We start from the raw sequence: 16,302 nt of genomic DNA, 5'->3' as shown, positions 1-16,302 counted from the left end.
TAAAGCACCTAAAAGCTGTTATTAAACAAAAGAATGAAATCACGACCAGTCGCATGTAAAAGATCCATTGCAGTGCGACAAAAAGAAGAAACACGCAAACATCACAACAGTTGGGAAAACGTTCTGGTGGAAGCATTGAAACTCTGAAGTCCATCCTCAGATCAACGACCCGATAGCACTCTGATGGGACCCCTCACACTGAAAACGGTTTTATTCTCTTTAGATGTTTATTCTTATGCATCACACATTATGATCAGAGAAACATCTGAATGCCCCAAAATTCATCCTGCAGCAAGTCAACGAGCCCAGAAATCCTTCAGGAAAAGAAGTCCTGCAAGAATCCTGCAAGTGCAAACGTAGCGAGGAGATCTGCTGCTTTATTAAAGGTCACAGCAGCTGCAGGATACAGATGTTGGAGGTCCACACAGACACATTCAGCCTGCCAAGTGATGATTTCCAACATTATCGTGTCAAATCTCCAACATATGACTGTTTCACTGAGGAATGTTCAGATTGTTGTAAACAATCACAATTTCACACAAATAATCAGCGATGGAACAACTGCATCACAGAATAACACACAGGAAGTGAGGAGGTGTGTGACCTCTAGCTACACACACACAACACACACACACAGCTGTGGAAATAGTGCAGCGAGACATCTTCAGAAGTACAAAGGAAACTCGCCCCGCTGGGGGGTCAGGCATTGCAGGGGTCAGAGGTCACGGAGACGGGTGGGACAGCTCGACCTGCTGCCTTCGTGCTGGGAGACTCAAACCAGGTCTGCAGCTCACCGCAGGTCTGCAGAAGGTCTGCAGCTCCCGCCTCAGACGCGTTGTCTTTAAACGAAGGAACCGCCGCTCAGAGGTCGGTGCAGTTATCAGTTCTGGCATGGCAACAGGGGGCGGGCTCGTTTACCTTGAAACAGCTCAGGCCTCCTCTGCACACACTGGATGGACAGACAAACTACTACCAGACAGGAAAGTCCGTTTTCATAATGTGAGAAAAACAGCTTCAAACAAAGGTGCTAAAATAAATCTAATGTAATAAATCTGTTGCTCCCAAACGTTCCCTGAGAAAACCTCCCAGTAGAAAATCTTTCCTTCAGTGTGAGCGCGCTCAGACTGAATCAGAACAACTCCAGCTCACCACCAGGTGGAGGGTCATGATTCCACCAGAAGAAGTGATGATGACTCCGCTCTACACTGAGTCACACATTTTACAGCTCAAAACCTCAGCGCTACATTTTATTCACAATATATAAAGTAGATAATCAGCGTCTAGTCATAACCTGCATTGATCAACTTGGGCCATCATGCATTGCTGTTGTTAAGAAAGGATCCAGGTGAGTTTATCGCGGCGGAGATGTGGAGTAGCTCGTCTTCCTCAACAACAGCATCTCAACAATTATGAATAAAACTCACTCGGCATGTGTGTTACACTGTGAAGTAGTTTGATTATGAAATAGTTGTAGGCGAGGTGTAAAAGCAGCAGCAGGACCAGCAGGTCATCTGAGTGCGTTGGATCGGAGAGCTTCATTCATCTCTGCAGGTGAGAGTCGTCCAGCAGTCACAGCTGTCGTCTCCATCAGGCAGCTCCACAGTCTTCTCCAGTTTCCTCCTCCACCAACAGCAGCCGTGGACGAACACGTGTGGTGCAGATGTTCTGCTGTTCGTTCATGTGACCGAGATAATGAGTCCTAATATCCAGCACATAGTTATCTAGCAGCAGAACATCCGGAGACATCCGTCCTCTACTTAGAGAGAGAGAGAGAGAGCACGTCTCTCACATCTGATCTGAAACTCAAGCGTCACTACTGACTCATTGATGTTGAGGTGTTTATCTCACGTCATGATACGGGGGGTGGGGGGGTGGCGTGTCAGACTAGTGAAATGGTCAGATGTTTTAATCTTAAATGAAGACAGATGAAAGTTCAGATCAAATAAAGACCTGAATGTTATGCCCTGATCTCATTCAGAAACCTGGAGGCTGAACATGATCAGCTGTTCTGGTGGTTCGAGCTTCAGTATTACATTTGCAGGACACGCTATTAAATATTTAACAAATATTTGCCGATGATGTAATCCTGACGGACACATGAGCGTAATGTGTTTCAGCTGTCTTCGCTGAGGATGAGCAGAGTCTTGCAGTAGAATTTCAACCTCTGGATTAATAAATCAGTCAATTATCATTATTTACAGTTTTTTTCTCTTAATTTTCCATGTTTGTTGGTTGTATCCATATCTAAACTAAAACTAAAGGTTATGAGAAACAGCAGCTGCAGGTGTCGTTGTTGCTGTAGCTCACTGATGAACTCACTGCAGCTCACAGACGTCTGAGTTTCTGGTCTGCTTCCACTTCCTGATAACCGGCTGTTGAACACTTTCAGCTCCTCTGAGTCATTAATAGGTTCATCAGAGCAGAAGGAGAAGAATGAAGAGCGAAGACAGAGAAAGGATATGATCACAAGCCGGGACGGGTTTATCTTTTATCAAGTACAGCAAGGAAACACACGAGATCACAGACTTACAAAAGGCCTCAAAAGCAGAACCAGGAGTCTTTGTGAAAGAGGAGAGAGAGAGAGAGAGAGAGAGAGAGAGAGAGAGAGAGAGAGAGAGAGAGAAGAGGAGAGGAGAGGAGAGGAGAGGAGAGGAGAGGAGAGGAGAGGAGAGGAGAGGAGAGGAGAGGAGAGGAGAGGAGAGAGTCCAGCTGGAGGGTCTCTGAGTTTTCAACAGAGTATCAGAATACTTTCCTTTGGGGATTTGAACTGGCAGTAATGTTGTTATTGAACTCTCAGGTTCTCCTTGGTTTTTTATAAAACATGATACTGATTCATGATGAGAAATTAATGAACTCCAAGAAAACTAAGAGCCAGTTTGTCCTCCTCTATACTGCTCAATGTTAAAAAGGCCCCCTGCTGGTTGATGTTGATGTTCCATCTGAAAATGAACATCTGAAGTTTTCAAGAAGAATCTCATGAACACGGAGGGTCAGTGAAGATTAATCTGATCTCTCTGAGGAAAAGGAGACTCTTTTCTTTTATGCATTGAAAGCATCAGTCCTGTTATGTAACCGGCAACAAGTCCTCCAACCCACATTGACATATAGATCTTTAGTGTACACCCTTCAACACAACCCATGGAAACATTACTGGATATGAAAGATGATTTCAGAGGCAGAGTCTCTCAGCAGTGAGGATGGGGAGAGGTTCACCACTCTGTGAAAGACTGTGAGAAAATAGTGCAACAATCAAAGAATAATGTTCCTCAACATAAAACTACAAAGAATTAGTGGATTTCATCATTTAAGGTTCATAAGATCATTAAAAGATTCAGAGAATCTGGAGAAATCTCTGAACACAAGGGACAAGGATGGAAACTATTATTGGATGGTGGTGATCTTCGGCCCTCAGGCAGCACTGCATTAAAAACAGACACTATTCTGGAGTGGAAATCACTGCATGGGCTCAGGAACACTTGTGAAAACCATCGTCTGTGAACACAGTTCATCGCTGCGTCCAAAAATGTAGGTTAAAACTCTCCAAAGAAGAAACCAGATAGAAACATGATCAGAAACACCGCCGCCTTCTCTGGACCGAGATCATTGAAGATGGACTGAGGTGAAGTGGAAAACTGTCCTGAGGTCTGATGGATCACAATCTGAGATTCTGTTTGGAAATCATGGACGCTGCATCCTCCCAGCTTGTGTAAACGGGGTTGTATATTTCACTAAAGTCCACCTCAACTTCAACAACCTGAACGTGTGTTTTACTGCTGAGTGGACAACAGGAAGACTGTGAGGTAAACATGTCCGTCCGTCTGTCCCTTCACATGGTCCTGACCTGCGACCTCGCTGCAACACATGCAGCTGCTCAGCTCTCCCTCAGACAGACTGCTGGCTCCAGGAGAGACGTGTGTGTGTGTGTGTGTGTGTGTGTGTGTGTGTGTGTGTGTGTGTGTGTGTGGTGGTGGTGAGGGTGGGGGGAGGGGGGTTCCATCTCATGGGCCAGTAGTCTCTCTCTGCTGTCAGTGGGAGGGGCAGGGGGCGTGGCCGTGACTCACAGCTTAATTACTTCAACCAATAATGTCCCCGTGAGGCTGGGAGGAGGATCAGGACAGACAGATTCAGTCGGAGGACCAAGTCTGTCCTCTGCCTTCAGGACGCATCACTTCAGGGAGAAAAGAGCTGTGCTGCACACAAAAGAAGTGACGAGAGGAGATCGGATCACAGCTGGAGCCGTTTCCTCTGTGCTCTTTACAGAAGACAGCAGGATGAAGAGGTTCCCGTCACAGTAACAGACAGACAGAGGACATGTGGACGGACTGACTGCTGAGGACGAGTCAAACCTGCCACACAGGCAGGAAATAAAGGAATACAAGGACTCAGACAGGTGGAGGTAAGAAGGATCTGACCGGACATGTTCATGTGCAGCACACTGAACACTGACTGTGAACCTTCATCACTGCAGCTGAGTCACTCAACTGAAGGACGTCACGTCCTTATAGCTACTAAACATCAAAGTTGTCCTCCAACAGCACGTCTGAGTCAGAGCAGTGAAACAGTTGTCATCACTGAACCCTCACTGGTCTGAAGTCAGTCCCTCCAGGAGGTTTTTGTGATTGTTGCGATCACAAATGTTTCATTTTGCGGCCGATTTTCTCAAAAATGTCGATGTGATTTGTGGAGTTTTAAGTTAGTTTTTTGCATAAAATTGCAGGAATTAGAAAAAAATTGCAAGAAAAGAAATGTTTTTTTTAAGCACCACCTGATAAAGGAATAAATCTGTATTTACTTCCTGTGATAATAATCCTGCTGCACATCATAGAAATATTTTAGTTTTAATCTTTTATTATGTATTTATTGAACTGAAAGAACCACCGAGATAAAAGTTACTAAAAGCTCCTAAAAGCTGCGTATGTTTCCAGAACAGACAGTCTGTGAATGAGGGATTATTTTCAGATGGACCTCCAGAAAACTAATAAGAAGGAGTGACTTTAGCTAACAACACCGAGATAACTGATGGACACATTTTATTCACTTTGGATTTGATGAGAGAAGTTGAATGGGAGTCTATGGAGCTGGAGGCTTTTTGGAGCCGACCTCTAGTGGCACTTGGTGGTATTGCAGCTTAAGACACTTCTGCATCGGAAACCTTTTTCAGACCCTAAATTCCATTTACTTTATACACAGTCTGTGGCTTCTACCCAAAACATGTATTCACTGTCTTTGCAAAACCTAAATCTGTCCAAAAACAACTTTGAGTCAACAAAGACATTAAACCACTGCAGAGTCCTCGTCCTGCACGGAGACACACGTCCACTAATTTTCAGAGGTAGACGGACTTTTTAAAAATAATGAACGGAGAGCTGCAGTGAGACACGAGGACAGACACACTGAGATCTGCTGAGTGTCCGTCCTCTGTCCTGCTGTGGCTTAACGGCTTCACAATGTCCACTGTGTGTGTTTGAGACGCAGACGAGTCACAGCCACCAGCAACTGTTCCTGCTGAGTGGCTGAGAGTGAAGGAGGCCTTCCTTTAAGCCTTCAGCTCCTTTTTTTTTTTTACCTCTTTAAACATCCAGCATTGTGTTTTTTGATGTTTCTTCTAAAGAACCAGATGATCTCATGAAGACAGTTTTTGTTTATGTAAATCAATCGTTCTTGACGGTTTTCCTCACATCGTTTTTCAGAGACATCGTTCACGTTAGCAGATGTTTTTGTTAACTACATACTCAACATGTTTGAGTGTTTTTTATAAGTCAAAGTGGCACTAAACCATTAATTAAGCCATTAACTAACCAAATAATTAACCCATGAATTAACTATTTAACTACCCCAATAATTAAATCTTTAACTAACCCATGAATTAACTCTAACTACCCCAATAATTAAATCTTTAACTAACCCATTAATTAACTCTTTAAATAACCCATTAATTAATTGCTCTATAGTAGGAAATATTACACACCAACAGGTTTATTTACTGCTATATTACACATCTAATGTTAACGGACAAGAGGCACAAACATATGCAACAAGTCCTATTATAGATGACTGCCGCGTAAAATGGCTGAGACCTTCAATCACTGTTATTGATCACAAAAAGAGGCTGAACAGTCTGGAAAACTAACTGAAACCTGAAACATGTCAAACACAGACCGGATGACTCATTTAACAGATAATGAATATTCTCCACTCATTACTGCGCCCTGCCTGTGTACATCTCACTGAAGATACCTGTAACCTGACAGGCCTGTCAATCAAACAGACACGCCCCCAAAAACAGGTCTTCTTGAATCTTCTTTTCTAATGAATGAGGGATTATTTTCAGATGGACCTCCAGAAAACTAATAAGAAGGAGTGACTTTAGCTAACAACACCGAGATAACTGATGGACACATTTTATTCACTTTGGATTTGATGAGAGAAGTTGAATGGGAGTCTATGGAGCCGGAGGCTTTTTGGAGCTGACCTCTAGTGGCACTTGGTGGTATTGCAGCTGAAGACACTTCTGCATCGGAACCATTTTTCAGACCTGGAAGCTACGAACACTTTTATATCCAGTCTGTGGTTGGAAAAGTTTGGGCGAACCTAAATCAGAAAGTTGGACAGTGAAAAGAGTTTCAACACAGACCTGAGCTGAGTCACATTTGGACCATCATGATATGATGGAGCAACTTCTATTACCAAACTCCTAGATAACAGTGGTCTCCTCAGGGGAAGTTCCTGTTGTGTTTTCTGTTACTGAACATTCCAAAGCTGTGACCATGAAGAACATCAGAACAACACTGGGATCTTTGAGCCAACAACAGAGGAACAGATCTGCCTCATGAGTTCAACTCTACTTATGAGCTCTGTTTTCACTGTATGTCATCAACTTAAGGCCACTTTGAGCCGCACACTTTACCTCCAGGTTGTCGATTAAGCAATATTACACTCGATGGAGTACTTTAATATCATTATTGACTCTCAAAATATGAAACTTTTTGTTAGTGCGATCTTCATTTCCATGGCAACACATGGGATATGACTAACAACTGGAAAACAATCAGACGCGTCAGTACACTCTTATGTAACGTATGCAATGTTTCCTACTCCAGGAAGTAGTCCCGCCCTTCGCAACCACCTAGCAACAGAGATGATTTCTAGTCTCCAACTGAATAGATACAGAACATAGAAACACTAAACTGCTCAGCTAGCTCAGTCCGGTTGGAACAAAGATATCTGATGAACAAAGATACCTGATGAACAAAGATATCTGATGAACAAAGATATCCATGGACTCGTGTGTTTTTAACATTTTAGCACCGTGTCGTGTGTTCAAACCAAACCGGTCCAGCTGGCCTCCTCTAGGATTGTAAGTGCGTGACTATCCGTGGTGTTACGGTACGGGTGCTCGGAGCGACCAAAAAGGACCAAAAGAGACCCGACTTCACCAAATGGATCATTTAATAAAACTATAACAAGTAGAAACTACATTATACTACATATTATCTGAAACTCTATTCTAATTCTATATTCCCATTGAGGAGGTGGAGTGATATTTCTAGTGATAAGCAGGGTGTGATGTCATGATGATTTGTTCCAGATGTTCAGTTGACCAATTAGATCTCTGGGGGTGGAGCTACTGGTTGTATATTTGATCATATGATAGTATTGGGGAGAAAACAGTTATTATCATGTCATCATGAGTTTATACTCGATGAGAACTTGTTCATCTGATCAGGACCGCCAGAAGGTGAAGGAGTGAGAAACTGGAATCAATAATGGATCAAACATCCAGACAGTCTCTCTGAGAAGACATTCATAGTGTCGAACTTGGATATTTACATTAAAGATGAGAGAAGTCACCACAGCAGGTCAATGAAAGTTTAACATATCAAACTGTCCAACCAACATGAAGACACTCTGGTTATATATGAGTACACACAGCTCAGCTTTACTAAAGGAACCAGAGTGAATTTGAAGTTGAGGCTCGAAAACTACCTGGCGAACGTCAGAAAAACCGACGGATCCTGTTTCAATGTTGACCTGAAACATGTGATGACTTTTTCAAACATTTTCATCAAATCCTGTTCCTTTAACTGGACTGTTGTTTGTTTCTCTACGATCCGCTTCTCGTCTGTGGCTCAAAGTCTTCAACTCTCTAAAATAGAAATATTAATTGTGCTCAGCAGGATGTTGGAGGAAAATAAATGACTTTCACCGATAGGTTGAATATTTTAACATTTAATCTGACTGTACTGTTAGTCTTCTAAAATACTAACAGACGCAGGTCGGTGGACTGGGTCGTCCGTGATGGTCGTCTGTGGACATCTGGTGATTGTCAGATGGACGGACGGACACAGAGAGACACTGAATACAGCAGCTGATTCCACTCAGCAGTAACAGCTCAGAGAATGACTGACTGATCATCTCCCCTCCTCCCCTTCTCCCCTCCTCCCCTTCTCTCCTCCTCCTCCTCCTCTTCTCCTCCTCTTCTCCTTCTCCTCCTCCTCTCGTCCTCCTCCTTTCCTCCTCCAGGTTCAGGTGCAGCAGGTCTGCACCATGGTTCTCCCTGTGGAGGTTCTGCTGGGTCTCCTGCTGCTCTCCGGACCGGACTCCACTCTGCAGGGAGACACTCAGGAGTTGGGGACCAGCGAGGACGTCCTGGAGAGAGAGTTTCTCTTCGTTCCCGACCGTCAGAAACGAGCTGCTGCGGACTACAGCGCCTCTCAAACAGACAAATGTTCCTACACCTTCATCGTCCCGCAGCAGAAAAACAAAGGGGCCATCTGTGTGAACTCCAAGGAGCCCGAGGACCTGCTGGTGAACCGGGTCAACAAGCAGGACCTGGAGCTGCTGAACATCGAGCTGCAGAAGCAGCGGACGCAGATCGAGACGCTGCAGCAGCTGGTGGAGCTGGACGGGGGGGTGATCAACGAGGTGAAGCTGCTGCGCAAAGAGAGCCGCAACATGAACTCCAGGGTGACGCAGCTCTACATGCAGCTGCTGCACGAGATCATCAGGAAGAGGGACAACGCTCTGGAGGTGTCGCAGATGGAGACGCGCATGCTCAACCACACCAACGAGATGGGACGGCTGGCGGCGCGCTACCGGGACCTGGAACACAAGTACCTGCACCTGTCGGACATCACTGGCAACCAGAGTGCTCAGCTGGTGCAGCTGGAGCAGCACTGCAGGCGGGGGGGACAGGCGGAGGGGGCGGTGCAGGAGCACAGCCGTCAGGTCCGACCGCAGCCTCCCACCTTCCCTCAGCCTCCCACCTTCCCTCAGCCTCCCACCTTCCCTCGGACTCCCACCTTCCCTCGGACTCCCACCTTTCCTCAGACTCCCACCTTCCCTCAGACTCCCACCTTTCCTCAGACTCCTCCACACATGCCGGCTCTCTCTCCTGGAGGCTACCGCCCCTTCCATCCACCCTCCTCCACCCGCCACAACCACAGGGCGATGACCAACGACATACAGAGTGACCAGAACGTCAGAGCAGCTCCACCTCCGCTGCCCACGATGCCGAGTGCAGCGTTCAGTTTCACTGACGAGCCCTCTGGTGAGTCGACGCCCACACAGCCACCTTTATATCTCTTTATATCTGAACTCAAACAAACTCAGACCACTTCCTGTTCAATACTCACTGACAACATCCACATACAACCCTGTTTCCAAAAAGTTGGGACGCTGTGTAAAATGTAAATAAAAACAAAATACAATGATTTGCAAATCAAATTAACCCATATTTAATTACAAATAGACCAAGACAACATATGAAATGTTAAACTGAGAAATTGTATTGTTTCATGAAAATGATCTGCTCATTCTGAATCAGCAACACGTCTCTAATAAGTTGTTCCAGGTTCATGTTCACCACTGTGCTGCATCACCTCTTCTGTTAACAACACTCTGTAAACGTTTGGGAACTGAGGATACCAGTTTCTGGAGTTTTGAAAGTGAAATGTGGTCCCATTCTTGCCTGATAAGAGGATTTCAGTTCAGGGACTCCTTTGTTGTATTTTTGTTTTCAGAATTTATCTGACAAAAAAGTTATTTTTCAAACAAAACAAATCATAAGTTTCTAAAGCCTCTAAACTGAGGGGGACAGGAGGACAGAGGGACAGGAGTGGGGAGACATAAACGATACTTCTCAAAAATAGCAGTGTGGAAATATCAAATCAAATAGGACACATTTTTGAACTCCCCTTTCCATGTGACCATGACCCTGTAATAGCTACACACACACACACACACACACACACACACACACACACACACACACACACACACACACACACACACAACCGACTTGCAGTTATGCAACAGAACAGAGATCTTTCTGGGACTCCGAGGAAGACAAAGAAAAGAATGAAGCAGTAACCAGCGGTCCTAATGAGTGTTTAAACGTGTTGTCTCTGAGTTTCCATGTGATACCGTCTGCTGCTGGTTTAGCTCACAGTAATATTTACTGCTGCAGACAGAATGGAAACACTTTGTCATGTTTGGCTCAGACACAGCTGGTCAGCAGTGACTTCACTCTGTCCATGAGCATTTCTGTTCCACTGTATGTCGCCGTGTCTGCTGGTACATGTTAATGATGATTATCCAACCAGTAGCTCCGCCCCCAGAGATGTGATTGGTCAACTGAACATAAGGAACAAATCATCATGACATCACACCCTGCTCCTCACTAGAAATATCACTCCACCTCCTCAATGGGAATATAGAATTAGAATAGAGTTTCATATAATATGTAATATAATGTAGTTTCTACTTGTTATAGTTCTATTAAATGACCCATTTGGTGAAGTCGGGTCTCTTTTGGTCCTTTTTGGTTGCTCCGAGCACCCGTACCGTAACACCACGGATAGTCACGCACTTACAATCCTAGCGGCGGCTAGCTGGACCGGTTTGGTTTGAACACACGACACGGTGGTAAAATGTTAAAAACACATGAGTCCATGGATATCTTTGTTCATCAGATATCTTTGTTCAACAGATATCTTTGTTCCAACCAGACTGAACTAGCTGAGCAGTTTAGTGTTTCTATGTTCTGTATTTATTCAGTTGGAGACTAGAAATCCTCTCTGTTGCTAGGTGGTTGCTAAGGGTCGGACTATTTCCTGGAGTAGTAGACATTACATACGTTACATAAGAGTCTACTGATGGGACTGATTGTTTTCCAGTTGTTAGTCGTACCCCATCCATGGAAACGGAGATCACGCTAGCAAAAAGTTTTATATTTTGAGAGTGAATTGCTCCACAATATGAAATCATGTAGATTACATGTTTTATTTAGTTGGTAACTTGTTGTATAATCACAATGTTAGACTGGAGGGTGTTTTAACGTCATTATTGGGATGACAGGGATGCGGTCAGGACCGAGACGCTTGCCTACCCTGTAATACTCCTTGAAGAGAGCATGTGAATGAAATAAATCAAAATGAATGGCAGTGATGACAGATGAACATACGTGTCTTTCCCTCCCTCCCTTCTGTCTGCAGGACCGTTCAGAGACTGTCTGCAGGCTCTGGACGCCGGCTACACCACCAGTGGGATGTACCTCCTGAAACCCGACAACGGGAAGAGCCTCATGCAGGTTTGGTGTGAGCAGAGCCACGACCCCGGAGGATGGACCGTCATTCAGAGACGTCAGGACGGCTCCGTCAACTTCTTCAGGAACTGGGAGACTTACAAGGTAACAACGAGGGTTCGAGTTTGGTTCTGTAAGGTTAAAAATGCCTTCTACACGACATGCAACGCATTAAATGGAGATGGGCTGGTACAGTTCAGGCATTACAAGCACTCAACATCATTTCTTTTCCAAAAATATTTTTATGGCAGGTAATTACTGTATAAAGTCTACAATGGCGCATAAACGGAATTTTTTTTTTTATTTTGGATAAAAGCGTGCACCCCGCCCCGGCTAAGATTGACCTGCAACCAAACACCATCTGATTATGTAACATCTGAGTAATCATAAGAAAATCTCTATAGATCAGCAGAGATGACATCACACGGCAACTACACATGGTCTTAATACTGCTGTCAAAGCAGGGAGCCAAAAACATCCTCACCGTGATGTTAGACACGATCATTCCTCAACTCACTGTCAATGATTCAACTCGGCTCTCTGAGCCAGTTACACGCTCACATCTGGAAGGTGTGACCGCTCCGCTAAGTCCATGTGTTATGTAATGAAACCAGAGATTCAGACACAGCGAGGAAACACGTCCTGCCACATGCCACTGCTGCTTGGCCTCGTGCTCGGACATCATGCCAGTGTTGCACCACTGCTCAGAAAACATGGGTGGTTATTTCTGCTGGAAGACCAAGGCTGTAACCAAGGAGACGAAAAAAAAAAAGCTGCTGTTTTGTAACTTCTAAAATCAGAGAACCACTCTGGCATCTCCTGTTAAATCATGTTGGGAACAGATTGTTTATAAAAGTGGACGCCTGATAAATGAGGCCGATGCAGAAGTGTCTTCAGCTGCAATACCAGCGAGTGCCACTAGAGGTCGGCTCCAAAAAGCCTCCGGCTCCATAGACTCCCATTCAACCTCTCTCATCAAATCCAAAGTGAATAAAATGTGTCCATCAGTTATCTCGGTGTTGTTAGCTAAAGTCACTCCTTCTTATTAGTTTTCTGGAGGTCCATCTGAAAATAATCCCTCATTCATTAGAAAAGAAGATTCAAAAAGACCTGTTTTTGGGGGCGTGTCTGTTTGATTGACAGGCCTGTAGAGCAGTCAGGTTACAGCTATCGGTGGGCGGGACGTAGTATCGTCAGGTTTCCAATCAGCTCGTCCAAAAATGGTCACTTCCTGCTCCAAACCGCTCTGAACTAGCAAGATGGTGACGGACAGAATATGAACTGGAGGCTTCATAACGTTCACAAACCAACGATGACATCACTGATGGTTGATGACATCACTGATGGTTGCTGATTGGTCAGGACCAGTAACAACAGATTATTCCTAACCAGTTCAACTCTTTCTCCCTCCACAGCACGGCTTTGGGAACATGGATGGTGAGTACTGGCTGGGCCTGGAGAACATCTACTGGCTGACCAACCAGGACACCTACAAGCTGCTGGTGACCATGGAGGACTGGACCGGACGCAAAACCTTCGCCGAGTACACGAGCTTCCGCGTGGAAGCCGAGGCCGATTCCTACCGGCTACGAGTGGGCCGGTACCATGGCAACGCTGGAGACTCTCTTACCTGGCACAATGGGAAGCAGTTCACCACCCTGGATCGGGATCACGACGTCTACGCAGGTGAGCGCCACGCAGCGTAAGAGACGGAAATCCGAACTGTTATCTGACATAATAAATGCTTGTATTAAGGGGATGTTATGGACTCACAATGACGAGCTGATACAGACGCTCGACTGTGATACACTCATTTCTTGGAGATATAGAGATCTCTATGTAAACTGAGAACGATGGATGAATCGGGAAAATGCAGCATTCAGGCTGACAGCGATGGGAACATCGTACTAGGCAGCAAGACAGACGGTTTGAATTTCCCCAAAACAGAAACATGTCTTGAGCCGTTTAATATTTAAATATAAGGTTTGTACAGTAGTCGACGGCCCAAATCTATAATAATATATTAAAAACGGCTTAATATTTCTACAGAGAAGTTGAGTTTCTGGATGAATTAACCTGGAGGAGAATGAAGCCTCCAGCTGTGGTCGTTGCTGTTTGTCCCAACTTTGTCGCCTGGTGTGAACCCGACCCAGTTTCCCTCCATGAATACAGTCTTGTCACCCTCCATACAGAACCGTTTGCAGTAGTTCCTTCCTAGTGAGCGTCGACCTCCGGTTCATTTGAACCAATCAGCATTAGCTGAACCCGGCCGACACTCGGCCACCGCTGCTGCTACCTACCGGGTCCACTACGGTGGAGTATTGAGTATTTTTTAAAGTTGCTTTTAATGAAAACCAGCAGCTTGACGAGCTGAACGTTCTGTGATTTTTTTGGAATCCCAGTGAAGGAAGGGCCACTGGTTAGCCACCGGCGCTGGTCTCTGATTGGTCCTTCAGAGTGTCTGAGAAAACACTAATACGAGCCAAGTTCGCAGACTGTATTCACAGAGAAGAAGCAGCTGTGAGTGACAGTCAGAGCAGACGGGATAACTGAGTCTGTCCCCAAACTTCTCAGCTCTGTTCTGAGATATAAACTCGACCCAGAAGCAGCTCCAAGTCTGAGTCGGTTCTATCGACTAGACCGGTTCTCCTCTGTCACGGTCCTTCTGATTCGATTCCTTGTGTCTCCAGGTAACTGTGCCCACTACCAGAAGGGAGGATGGTGGTACAACGCCTGTGCTCACTCCAACCTGAACGGCGTGTGGTACCGCGGCGGGCACTACCGCAGCCGCTACCAGGACGGGGTCTACTGGGCCGAGTTCAGGGGCGGAGCTTATTCTCTGAAGAAAGTGACCATGATGATACGGCCCAACCCGAACGCCTTCCATTAACGGCTCGGTCCGTCACAACTCAACTCAGCCTACTGGACGTTTCCTCCGAAGGGAGTTCGTCTCTGCATCACAACACACTTCCATCTTTGTGTTGGTTTACATTCAAAAGGGACAAACTGTTCTTGTTGAGCTCAGAAAGTCACGTTGCCACAGCAACATGCATACAGGAAGTGGATCTCATACCTCGTTTGTATCTCTTGCTCTGTTCAGGCTTTTGTTTATTTGTTGACATTTGCATCAGAAACTTCACTAAATACAATCTGAAAATAGGATTTCTTTATATACAGAATAAAATCCACAATTATTACACAATGCGAAAAAAGTAACAAAGGAATTTAAATCCAGAGAACCAAACTGACTGCTGACAATAAACTCGTACTTGATTATCATTGGAGCTTGTAATACATATATATTATGGATGAATAATTTATCTCTACAAGATGAAAGTCTGGTTATTTATTATGACACAATGTTGCCAGAATGACTTCCTGTCTTTTCCCTCTTAAAGTCATCTCATGTTTGGTCAAACGAAGGTCATGAACAGGTCAATAGGATGTGGACTAGAAGACTCTGCATCACCTAACACAACATGATGATTCGCACATGTCCATTTCCATTTTTCCATCTTTGTAGTGAACTGTGAAGTTGCAGGAACGACTCTCTGAGATGTTCTTACTCACTTATTAAGTGTTAAATTCTCTCAAATTATTGTGCAGCTGCAGGTGTGAAGAACGACGCCAACGTTTGGAGACTGAAGGTTTTCACTTTCAACGTACAAACTTGGTATTTAATCATTTTGGGCAAATATGAAACAGACCTTTCTGTACAGATCCAGGAGAACCATTCGCTTCTGGTCTTTATGCTGAGCTAACGAGCCACGCCCCAACATCGCCTTGTTAACTTAACTCCTCCTTAAAGTTACCAGATCCACCACCACATCTATTAATTAATATGGATATTTCTTTTAGGTTTTCAGGTATAAACAGCTCCAACACATGTAAACATCCTGTGAGTGTGAAGATCCAGGACGTCCTCTGGTCCTCGTAGGTACTCTGTGTGTATATATGCTGTCTTATTAAGAGTATTTTTATAGTCTGTATGTTGGTAATCAGACAATAAAGTATGTACAGCTGCTGGTGTTTCTCTTATCTCATTCAACAACAAATTAACACTTATTATTATAATTATCAGTGTCTAATGTTTGTTGTTTGTTTGTGTCCTATTGATGAACACATTCACTTCATTTGCGCTTCAATTTCCATTCTGCTAATCTGCTACAATCTGAGTGACAACACAGCATCAGCAGAAGGGGCGGAGCTAGACTCCCAGCACAGAGGGGGCGGAGCTAGATTCCCAGAGGGGGCGGAGCATTCTGAATGGGCCTTAATGAAAAAGTCATTTTAAAATTGTACAAATAGATTTTATGTCAAATCCTATAAACACATAATCGTCAACAGACCAAACTTCTGTCCTATAAAACAGTAAAGCCACTTTGTCCAGCATACTTCTTCTTAAATGAAAAAACAAAACAAAAACGTTTGCCAGTCGCATTCCAAAGCTGCAGCACCAAGGACAGAGCGCGACACTTTCCATGCCCTGATTGAGGGTCGTTTCAGCACCAGCGCTGACGGACAGCGACAGTCTCTCTCAGCAGAATAACAACCATGAAGGAGACGCCGCCGGTCCACAACACTGGATGAAGTCTATTCAAATCAAACATGGACAATGCACCAAACACAAGCACTTGGACCTAAACAGATTATTCAAGGTTTCTAAATGAAACGTGTTGAAAGGAACGCCAGCTGACAGGCCGACGGTGTGATGTCTT

General features: G+C 44.7%; 2 protein-coding genes across 3 annotated transcripts in view; one reads left to right on the top strand and one right to left on the bottom strand.

The window, feature by feature from the left end:
* The window catches only part of LOC138210130 (ras-specific guanine nucleotide-releasing factor RalGPS1), a 57,188-nt gene that overhangs the window by 24,368 nt on the left and 16,518 nt on the right, over positions 1-16,302 (bottom strand). The window lies entirely within an intron of this gene.
* LOC138210112 (angiopoietin-related protein 2-like) lies at positions 4,114-15,599 on the top strand. The gene is made up of 5 exons (XM_069169066.1): positions 4,114-4,396; positions 8,524-9,550; positions 11,496-11,689; positions 13,000-13,270; positions 14,275-15,599. Exons 2-5 carry the CDS (start codon positions 8,548-8,550, stop codon positions 14,472-14,474), a joined length of 1,668 nt encoding a protein of 555 aa, XP_069025167.1. The 5' UTR covers positions 4,114-4,396; positions 8,524-8,547; the 3' UTR covers positions 14,475-15,599.

This window comes from Embiotoca jacksoni, unplaced genomic scaffold (assembly GCF_022577435.1).
Source record: "Embiotoca jacksoni isolate LCO1_2020_lvr unplaced genomic scaffold, fEmbJac1.0.p SCAF_42, whole genome shotgun sequence".
Classification (NCBI taxonomy): domain Eukaryota; kingdom Metazoa; phylum Chordata; class Actinopteri; family Embiotocidae; genus Embiotoca; species Embiotoca jacksoni.
The sequence above is the reverse complement of the archived record's forward strand: the minus strand, read 5'-3'. Positions and strand labels throughout refer to the sequence as shown.